Genomic DNA, 11,844 nt, shown 5'->3' on the forward strand with positions numbered 1-11,844 from the left:
ATCACACTGATGAATTGTTAATATCTTTGCAGATGAAGTAGCTTTAAAATGTCTTCACCTTTTAGAAGTGTAGAGTCAGCTTGCGTTCCCATGAACTCACTGTTCATTAGTAGAAAACTGCTAAATGTATTTTCTTGTTTGGTCATCAGGTGGTCTGAAATATGATCAGCCCCAATTAATTCTTTCTCCAGCATTTGTCTATATTCGACATTATTCTATGATTTCAAATGTTTGCCTAACAATGCTACAGTTAGTCATCCAGTCTCCTCATTTTATTGTGATGTTTTATTTCAGTGTCTTCCATGTCATGATTAGCTTTGTTGATTTTCATTTTTGATTCCTTTGACTCTGAGCTGGTACATCATTGCAATTTGTAGCTCATTTTCACTGCCTCTGCTGGAAGTCTTAATTTCTTTCTCATTTTTTTCTGTTATTTGCAGCTTCCTCTTGTACCGTTTTTCTCATATCTTTCACTTAAGTTGTGCTTTTCATTTTTCTGATATACATGCCAGGCTTCTTCTGCCTACTTTTACTCTTGGGTCTCCTCATCCTCATTAAGGTGAAATTAAAATAATCACAATCCGTTCTTGCAACACTCTCTCATGAGAACATATAAATATACATTAAGGAGCAGTTACATAACAATTAGCTGTGAGCTCTCAGTGGCAGGTAAGAATGGAAATGAGAGGGAATGTGGGGAGGGGGACAGAATAGTAGAGGAAACTTCACTTCTCCAGGAGTGAAAGAAGAGTGTTTCAGCAGAATTAGAGGCTGCTGGCCATTGTCTGGAAGATACAGTGAAAATGGAGATTAGTGAGCAAAAAACAAGAAATAATAATAACCAGTAAAATAAAAGATATTAGAATACTTTTGGTCCAAACTGAATTAAAGCTACTTTCAGCCACTTGCAATTCAGTGCAAGACTTCTGCCTTAACATTTGTGTTTATGAAGCTCAAAACATTTCAGTTGTTGGTAAAATTTTCATACATTTCATACATTTCCTAATATTCTGACCCCCTCATTTACTGTATGTAGCTAGGGAGGACAAAAATATAGAGATGTTTCTGAATATAATATAATATAGTACAACACCATCTTTAACTATGACCTCAATAATAAACATATAATTGAATTTGTACATTTATGGCAATTAGACCAAAAACTAAACCATAATAATAAATACAAATGTTAAGGCAGAAGTGTTGCACTGAAGTGCATACAATTGTACTGGTGTCCCTAATATAGTGGCCAATGTATGTATATACACACACAGACAAGCACTAATCTTCCAACCAGTGTTTCTGAGCATCTCTATCCATTTCTCTCTCACCATCATTGTGCCATCTTTCTGCTTCATCTCATTCTGTCTGCGTCTTTACAATCTGTGTGCCAGTTTGTGTGTGTTAGAGACAGAGCAGTAAAGAGCGAGGAGGTGTGGTGGTGGATAATGTGTGCAAATTTGTCAGGGAGCATCCTGTTCTGTATAACAAGTACACAGTGCTCTTCTGTCTTCTGTTGTGTGTGTCTACTCAAACCTTTACCTTCCTTAATTGGCTCTTTTTCATCCATCCATCCATGCATCCATCCCTCCCTTGGCTGATGGCGGTGTTGTGCAGAGAACCAGTGAATAATTTATCAGGCTGGCTTGTTCTGCCCTGCCCTGCTTTCCACTTTTGGCTTGTTGTAGTGCTGAAGAACATTTGGTGAAGTACACACATTAAGTATCAATAACTTATGCACAGTTGTACTAATTACCCACTGTATGTATGTTGGGCTAAACAGTAGGGATGTATCCATCCATTATCTATACTGCTTATTCTTGAATAGGGTCATGGGGGGGCTGGAGCCTATCCCAGCTGATACTGGGCAAGAGGAGGGGTACACCCTCCCAGTAGGGACTTAACAATACCAAACGATCAGGGTACAATTTTGCTACAATATAAAGTCCACAATACGATATTTATCGCGATAATGAAACATGAAGAAAAAAGATGAAAAATGCCCTTTACTTAATAATAAATCAGTGCTTTTTGTGTAATGTATATAAACAACAATGCAGCAGTCAGTAGCAGTCTTTTTGTGACATATCTTTTTGCAGTTGCTGGGTCTTGTAAATAAAACACGTCACACTCGCAGTGGCACATCAGTGTTTTACTACCCCCTTGGCAGGCTTAAAGTTGGTGGCTGTGCCGACTAGTGGTCAGGTCCTCGGTAGGCTACTAGACTAGCTGAAGTGGGTATCCTCTACCCCCTGACCACTTGGGGCTGTATAGAGCAGGTTGCTGCTTGGCACACCAGACCAAGGAGAAGAAGATGCCAAATTAGGATAAGCCACATAAAAGTGAGATTTGAGATTTACTGGCGGTGTTTTTCAAACATGGTGGTCTACTTAAGAGAAAAGACTTTAGCAGTTAGTGCTGTTGCACTCAATGTACACATACATAACTCATACTTCCTACTACGCTTGGGGAGTACTGATCTTGAAGTAGGAGCTAAAAGTGCCTCAAACTGGTGTTATAAGAACTATTATCTTTTTCATTTCCTCCGGTGCGGACAAACAAAAAAGGGGGAACTTTTTCCAATAGTTCTAAGAACTATGAAAATGTTCCTCCAGTCTGAAAGCACCCTAAGTGGTAGGTTTTGCATATGTGCGTCCTGTTTGCTTGCCCATCTCCATCCAAATGTTGTGCATAGTTTTGTCCCAACTCTTTCAGCGAGATGTATCCAGGACTGTCTCCGTCATAAACCTGGCTACCATTGTCTTCATCCAGCAGTATTTGCAAATTGTTCAGTGTTTGTCTCCTTTTCGTCCATGTCATTCCTTGAAACACAAAAGCTCTAAAAGTAAAAGATGGCACATTTGCTATGTCAGTGTTAATTTCTGCAACCAGCACATAGTTATAGTAACAAAATATATGTAGTCCCACCAAATTATTAAGACATTTTTAAATCACGATATCATGAAATTACAAATATTGTTACATCCCTACTAGACAGTCTATAATGGTGTTGCCCTGAAATATTAGCTTTAGACTACTAGAAGATGGTTGGTAACAATGTTAGAAAGTATTCTACAAGATGTGAGGAGGTCTTGCACCATATGCTGCAAAACTGATAATCAAAATTGAGAATCTTTGATGTTTGGTTTTCTAAAGATGCCATCTTTAAGCTTATTTAAATACCGAGTCTTATCCTCATGCATATACCCTTTTATCGTAAGGAGGAATAAAAGACACAATGTGTATTTCTGACAAGCCCCCAGGAATAGAGCTGCAGAATTTGATCCATTGAGTCAGTATCATTTAGAAAATCTACTTGAACCATAGGATGTTTATATTTTATACATGTGCGTGGGGAACCAACCAAAAGTTAACCAGCTCGATTGGCGGGAGTCTTGGTTTGATGCATGCGTGCATGCTCTATGAGCCCCCAAACCATGCATCTATTATTTAAACCAGGATCCCAGATTTCAGAATGGTGCCCATTGTTCCTAATGAATGTCGCTTACCTGGCACATGAGCCAAAGAAATTTATTTTTTTCGGATTTGCTTCCGTGTCCTGTGCCATTTTGCATATTCACGTTAGTGCAGAGCTTGATGCTTACATTTATTTTTAGGTGCGCTTATGTGACTAAATGAAACAAAATTAGTTGCATGGACAGCAACTTTGGAGCACAGTTAGTTTTTAATGAAATAGCATTAATGATGTCTGCGGACATTCATCAATTGAGGGGTCTCAACCACAGTTAGAGGAGGGAGCCAGATGTGAGGGAGAGGGTGGCCACATAGCTCCGTGCACATCTGTCAGGAGATAGCTGCACATTACACTTTAATGAAGATGGGCAAACAAACTGGATGCCTGTATGCAAAACCAACCACTTTAGTCACTGCCCTTAAAGTCTTTTATCTTGTAAAAGTTGACCACAATGTTTGAAAACACTTGTAATAAAGCACAAATATCACTGTTATGTGGCTTGTCCTAGTGTAGCCTATTTGGCATCTTCTCATTCTGATGCACCAAGCGGAAATTTGCTCATTACTGCCACTTGTGTTGTGCACAGCCATGTCCTGGCTGCTTCTGGAAGACAGAACTAACAACTGTGCACTCTGCTCCACTCTTCTTCCTGTCTCCATTGTCCCCTGTACATGATTGGTCAATGCACCATCTTTGCCAGATGATGTCACTGAACACTGGACGTGGAACTAGATCCAACTTTTGCGCTACACGAGATTGCATCATTTTGCCGGAGCCCTCTGTGGTGCTGGTGCCAGCTGTGATAAACACAGTTCCCCATAGAAATGAATGGAGAGGGCTGAGTTTGTTCACACCTTTTGAACACGGCCTTAAGCCCATTCGCTCAGTTAGCATTATGTATAGTAGCTTCATGGGTGTCTAACGAGCCTCACTGTGGTCCATGATGCAAGATTATGCTCTGTGTTTGTACTGTACTGCCATGAGCAAATTGTAGATTCTCCCAGAACTGCAGTTACCACACATCACCTGCAACCAGTTCACTATTTCTGCATCTTCTTTTTTCTTTTGATTTCTTGCATTATTTAAAACTCATCCACTACCTAAACATTTAAAACATTTTTTTAAATGCAACAGTTATTGAACAAATCTTTGGCAGGTGGTCTTTCAAAATAAAAGCCTAGCGCTTTGCCAGTGGAAGGTGTTAACCATAGATTAATCAAACGGCAGCACTGGCAGCTTGGAAATGATGAGCAGAGAAATAAAAGTCTGAACTACATTGACTCTTAAATCATGCACAAGTTACAAATCTGCTGAAAACTGAATATAGCAAGTCACCGTTCTTTGCAGTCACTTAATGTCTTGATTCAGTTAAGTTGAATGCACAGTGTACGGTATAATCAAGTACAACTTTGAATGTTCAGAGGTTTAACCAAATGAAGAGTGAGGTGGTGCACATGTTTCCAGCCTGTTTAACAAATGCAGAAACAGGCATAAATATTGAAGAGCAGATCCAATCACAATGTATGGATGACTCCAAATAATCAGACATAGAAATTTAAGGGCTTTACATAGAGTTTGGAGGATGGAGAAGCTTTCTAGAAAGAAAAGCCTAGTTAGAAAGTGCTCTGCATCCTGAGACATACATTTAAATTTTTTGAGGCCGTGTGTGTGGGTGAGAAAATGAAAACTGTGACAGACTCCTGTGTGACACCCAGCTGTCACATTTCATAGGGGAGCACTGTCGCTGGGTGATGTTAAGTGGGCAGAAGAAGTGTGTATCATAATTTGCAAGGATGGCCAGAGCCATTTCACCAGGGCAGCAGACAGTGCTCCTCATTCCTTTCTCCAGGACTGTCCTGGTACCAGTTTCTGACATTGAGACACACACACACACACACACACACACACACCGACCACTAGTATAGAATCCAATCTCCTGCCCTGTTTGTTTAATGGGTACTATTTTCAGAGATGTTTGCTTTCTAGGACAAAGAACCTCCATTAAACTCCTTTGGCTTTAATGGAGTCCCTGTATTCATTTTATTTTTTATCTCCTCCATTCTGTAAAACCTTCTGCATGACTGCAGTTATTTCTTCTGATGGCTTTTATGTACTTCTGTTGTGATCAGTTTTCTGTTTCTCTCAGTTGATCAGTGCCTTTGTGTCCCTTTCAGGTGTACCGGGGCCTGGACATCATCACCAATAAGGTGAAACCCGAGGAGCTCACCCAGTGCAGACATCACATGATCAGCTTTGTGGACCCACTAGTTAGCAGCTACACGGTGGTGGACTTCAGGAACAAAGCCCTGGCTCTAATATCCTTTCCTGGAAACGTGAAAGCAGAGGAGCCGTATTCACCGTAACACCTTTGTCAACGTATTGTCATCACCCTTGTCACAACATCAGCCCTCCCCATTAGTACGTGGTAACTGCAGGAGAATAAAATGTAGTTGATTTGACTTTTACTAATTGGTCTGCAGGTGTGTAGAAGATCTGCTATGTCCTCATTTTGTCAGCGTGTCTCACTGCAGATTTTGCACTAAAATGAGAAGAGAGAGATCACAAGAGATGATATTTATAGAGGAGTCTGTGTCTGTGCTGCGTCCACACACACACACACATGCACTGTGGGCAGTTACACTGTCTTGCAGACACCAGCCGTCACACAGATGTTGAGAGAGGAGGCGATAACTGGAGACGGTATTAATAGATCAGGATGGCACGCACACAAACACACACTCAGCCACCAGTGCGGCGGGGGGGTGGGGTGGTGGTGGTGCAGTAGCTCCAGGAATAGGCTCAGTGCAGTGTGAGCCTGCTGTTGGGAAGAAAGGAATGGAAGGAGATGAAAACAGATTAAAAAGGATAGAAACAGTGTGGACTTTAATCTGTGAAGCAGGAAAAAGATGATGGGGGGTGTGGAGGGGTATTTGTCAGTGTGTATATAATAGAAGAGACTGGCAAGCTTGAGAAATTCAAATATGATGGACATAATGAAGCTTCATCTGCTGTCAGTCCTCCTTCTCTCAACATGCCACTCACTTAAACACTCTCCTTTTAAAACCCTCCTCTGTTTCTTTTTTTATGCCTCTCAGTCTTTGTTCTCCCTCCCTCAGTTTTTCCTCTCCCCCATCTCCTGCGTCTCTCCTCTGCAAACACAGTGATACTGCCCTGTCAGTCTGAATGTGGCCTTTGAGCGACCGAGAGGAGGTGAGTGACGATGGCTTAATTATCACTGATACAAGAAGGTGGGCGACCTGAGGGAGGGAAGAGGGGAGAGATGGAACGGTATAAGATGAGAAAGAGGAAATAAGGTGTGGCATCAGGCTCTGTTTGTGTGGCCAGTGAGGTCATACTGGTGAACCAAACTGCGTGGCTGATGCTGTTTACAATGAAAGGACAGTATTCACAATTTTGCTGCAACTGATTATTTTCATTATTAATAGTCACATATATCAGTCAGTCAGTTAATCCATCATTATTTGGTCTATAAAATTGTACATTTATAAAATGCACACCAAGACTTCCCAGTTGCCCAAGTTGATGTTATCACATTGCATTTTCCAAAAGTAACCATCTTTTTAGATGGTGGAAAACAATGTAAAAAATGTGATGGGAACATGGCATTTATGTTAGTTTCATGTATTAATCTCAGGGACGTTACCTCAACCCAGATCTGATGTCATCTCTTCAGGAGTGCCAAATAATATTTTTCACACATGATGATTTATTCGGTTTTCATCGCACCTGGTCTCAATTTATTTTTATTGATCCAACAAATTTTTCCACCATTCTCATGGTTAAAAACTTATTTGTCATATTTAGACTTTTTTTCCAATATTGCTCTTTTTAAAATATGGATAAAAGTAGTTGGTGTATACACCGTTATAGCAAGATGCTTTAATTTAAGGAGTCACAGATGAAAAAGGGAAAAGAAAAGAAGAAAATATTCACATTTAAGAATTTGAAACAGTTTGCCTTTTGCACTTTTCTTCTGCTAAATAAGATCTGAACCAACTTAGTGCAGTTCCTTTAATCCCAATAACATGTTCAAGTCTCTGCAGTAAGATGCTGTGATCAATGGTGTCAAAAGCAGCACTGAGATCTAAGAGGACAAGTATGGAGACAAGTCCTTTGTCCGAGGCTAGGAGAAGATCGTTGGTGACTTTCACCAATGCGGTTTCTGTACTATGATGGACTCTAAATCCTGACTGAAAATCCTCAAACAAATCATTCTTGTGCAAGTGGTCACATAACTGCTTTGCAACAGCTTTTTCAAGGATTTTGGAAATAAATGGGAGATTGGATATTGGTCTATAATTAGCTAGGACACCTGGGTCAAGAGTAGGCTTTTTGAGTAGAGGTTTAATTACTGCAAGTTTAAAAGCCTGTGGAACATAACCTGTTAATAGAGAGAGGTTAATCAGATCTAGTATGGATGTGTTGATTAGGGGAAAGACGTCTTTGAGCAGCCTGGTCGGGATGGGGTCCAGGAGACATGTTGATGATTTAGATGAAGCAATTGTTGAGGTCAACTCAGAGAGATCTATAGGGGAGAAGTAGTCCAATAAGTCCATATGTTCATTCATATTAAATGACTACATGTAAGAGTGTGTCATCCTCTCAGCTGCACTGCATTAAGATACTCTAAGCGCTGAGTAAGAAAATTCACTCTGACAGAGACTGAGTTCAAACTGCTGTTGCTGCAGCGTATGATTGACTTTTAGTGGTTTAGTGGTTTTAGTGGTCTTCCTTGTCAAGTATTTTGCTGAGGCTTCTACTTTGACAGTATTGATGCATGGAATCCTTAAAAGACTCTTCCATCATGTTGAGACTTTCGCTGATTTCCTGCATTTCTCTTTGTTTTGATCCTTGAACACTGCTTTGCAGCACATTTCTAAAGACATGTTACTCAGTTTTACATTACTTACTTTTTTCAAGGTAAATATTTTGAAATATATGTTTGCATAAGTGTCTTGTTCTTGGTGTTATTTTGTCACTGTATTTCAAGTATGAACATTGAAATCATAGAGGCAGAAAACTCAGTTATGTCTCCTCTGGGTTCTCACAGTTTTCTCGAATATGCATGTAGTTTAAAAGCAGTAGCCGACTTATTTTTTTTTTTTACATGAACAGCACTTTAGCACCTTCAAAGCGGAAGAACTTTTTCATAGATCATAGAACTGTTGGACAAAGTACCCCCTTTCTTTTGTGTTTGCAACACAGGCACTCAGAATGATAATAGCTCTTTGAACATTGTTTTGAGGTATTTTCAGGGTGGGTGCTCTTCAAGCACAATAGGAACCATGAGTTGCGCACGTGTATGTTGACTGCAGCACACTAACTATCACTTTTTAAAATCCCTGTCAGCCTTGTAATCAGTATCGATCACTAGCCATCACTGACAGCATGGGCAGCTGCAGTCTGCCAACAGAAACCTCTGCAGAGGGTTAGTGACTCATATAATTAATGTTAGCAACATATAAAGAAAATGCTTACTGGTAATGTAACATCACTGTGTGTTTATCTGTTGCTGGCTTGTTACTAACAGTCCACCAGCTTTTAATGTTACATTACTTCAGTGTTTCTACTGATGGTGTGAATGCAAACAAAAAAACACCTGTGAAGGTGTGTGGTTCTTGGGGGAGCTCTCCAGTGGGGTAGTTCCTAGAGCTAAGTCCCTAGACCTGTTTAGTCTGAAATCACCTTTTGGAGATTAGTTCCAGGAGCTAAATTTCAGCATAGCTCAGGAGGTAGTACTAAATCAAGTTCCAGGAACTCATGGGGGAGAGGGGTTGGGCCCTCACAGGGCTGTCGCCCTTGATTGCTTAAATGTGAGTTGTCACATCTCAAGTGTAACGAGCACAATGTGTGAACATACACTCACTAGTTTAGAGGTAAAATGGGGAATTAAGCGAGATGACCACAAACAAAGCAGCGATGACACATTTATGCAAGGTTGTGTTTTGCTTGTTCGACAGCTGTTTGACAAACTGCTCATACAGTCTCCCTTACTGGCAGAGTTTGTTGCACGCCTAATCAATGTGTATTGTGGTTGTTGACTTGACGCTTTCTGCTCAGCTCTTTGTGTGAGGAGCAAAGCTCCCTGTGTCAACAATGACTGATAGAAGGAGCAATACAGTGATAATGCACAGCAGAATGGACTACATCAGCTCGTTGGATCATGGGTATGGGAAGCTCCAGCTTGTTAAGTTCCTGTGGTGGAAAAATGCTATAAATAAGATGAACAAGTCATCTCAAAATGTTTTGAATTGTGGTGCATTCAAGTAAATTCTTTGAGCATGGAACTGTTCACAAACATAAATGTATGCAGATCAGTTTTCTCTTTAACACACTCCAACATAGATGACATGCACAGCAGAAACAAACTGCCAGTCATTGTAGGAGGAACAAATTATTTCATTGAGTCTCTGCTGTGGAAAATCCTGCTGGATACTGGGGTGAGTGTCATAACTATACAACACAAATACATGTTGTCCTCTGTGCCTTTGACATGATTTAGCGCATTAGGCCACTGCAATGCACCACAGTGTGTGTTGCGTTCAGTACTGGTGGATGTTGTAAAACGGTGTGACTTTGGTTCAGTTCCTCACTTGCTTGTTAATTCTGACCCAAAGCTTGTAACTTGTAACAGGACACATGTATTGTGTTAAGAATTTGAAAGCACGAGTTTAAGATCAGTATTTGTGGGCAGCTTTGGTCAGTTCTAAAACCTTAAATGAAATGTCTCTCACAGCAACAGAACGAGAACTTGGGGGATGGAGGAGATGGAACTCCAGACAGGAAAATGGAGCTGGAAAGACTGGGTGGAGCAGAGTTACACAAACAACTGGAGAAGGTGGACCCCAAAATGGCTGCCATGTTGCACCCCAATGACAAACGCAAGCTTGCCAGGTGAATACAGCTAGTAGTATCTTCATTGGTGTACTTGTTACACCGGATAGTTAGTAGTCATCAGCTTTTTGTGGTGTGTATTTCTAGAAAACTAATATAATTTTAGAATAACGTTCTCCAGATAGTGTAGTTTCTCTTCATTCTTCAACTGGTCAGGTCTAAGTTATTTATCAAAACTAACTTCTATATTTAAATAGAACAAGTTTCTATAGAAATGTTAGCAAGATGAAATAACATCCAACCTTTTATAGCTGTCACTGTTATTTGTTTATATTTTGTTAATATTTGTTGCTCTTGCAAGCTAGGTAAATATAGTAGCTAATAGCAAAAGAAATACTAGCAACCTGGGAATTTATTTATTTATATTTTTTTTGTAAAACAGTTTTTCTTTCCCTTAACAAACACTGTTGCCTAGTCGAAGAGTTAGCTGCTGGCTAAGCCAGCAAAACCCTTCATGTTTTTTCTTGGTCTTTTCTTCATTCTCACTTTCTTGCTACATAATGTAATTGAATTCTGGATTGTAACACAATGTTGAAGCTCTTTTTTCTATGCCTCAGTGCCAGCAGTAGTCATGGCCAGAGCAATTATGTTTTCATGTTGCGTGTCCTGCAGTACATCCATCTGGCTTATTCTTGTGAACGCATTATCTCAGGAACACCTTTGGGGAATTTATTCAAATTTAGCACAAGTGTTCACTTGGACTGAAGGATGAACGGATTAGATCTTGGTGGTCAAAGGTCAAGGTCACAGTAAGCTCATGTCTATCCCATTCCTTTAAATTTGACTGGTTGGCAGAGGCATATAACCACAAAGTGGTAATTTAAGGGCATTAACTAAAAATTAAGTGTGTAGTTATATTAGTAACAGTGAGAGCCACAAACATGTATACCTGTCAGTTTCACATAAAAATAACCTCCATATTAGCTCTTGTATTTAATAACGTATTTTGGCTGGAAATGTGTTACATGTCTTTATGCTGGTGCTTGTAATTCAGCAAGATTTTGCCAAAATTACTGCATTTTAATGAGTGCATAATTTTTTTGTGTGTGCATGAGTGTGGCACAGTATTTTTGAGATTTCTGTGAGATTGAGAATTTTCTAAGGTCCTCAAGGCCTGACAGTCACAATATAAGGCCTGCATGCAATCTACGCTGACAGAGTGAGACTTCAAACCTTGATGTGTTAGGCTACTCTGCTCTTCTAGATGACCAGAGACAACAGAAATCAGCTTTACATTATCACCTACAGTGGGTACGGAAAGTATTCAGACCCCCTTAAATTTTTCACTCTTTGTTATATTGCAACCATATGCTAAAATCATTTAAATTCATTTTTTTCCTCATTAATGTACACACAGCACCCCATATTGACAGAAAAACACAGAATTTTTGACATTTTACCAGATTTATTAAAAAAGATATACTGAAATATCACATGGTCATAAGTATTCAGAC

At 39.9% G+C, this 11,844-nt stretch overlaps 1 protein-coding gene across 1 annotated transcript in view; it reads left to right on the forward strand.

The window, feature by feature from the left end:
- trit1 (tRNA isopentenyltransferase 1) overlaps positions 1-11,844 on the forward strand; it is a 37,931-nt gene that overhangs the window by 8,639 nt on the left and 17,448 nt on the right. The window contains exons 2-4 of the mRNA XM_020586311.1: positions 5,650-5,790; positions 9,838-9,936; positions 10,233-10,390. Coding sequence (XP_020441967.1) covers positions 5,650-5,790; positions 9,838-9,936; positions 10,233-10,390 — 398 coding nt within the window. The remainder of the gene's footprint in view (positions 1-5,649; positions 5,791-9,837; positions 9,937-10,232; positions 10,391-11,844) is intronic.

This window comes from Monopterus albus, unplaced genomic scaffold (genome assembly GCF_001952655.1).
Source record: "Monopterus albus unplaced genomic scaffold, M_albus_1.0 scaffold402.1, whole genome shotgun sequence".
Taxonomy (NCBI): Eukaryota; Metazoa; Chordata; class Actinopteri; order Synbranchiformes; family Synbranchidae; genus Monopterus; species Monopterus albus.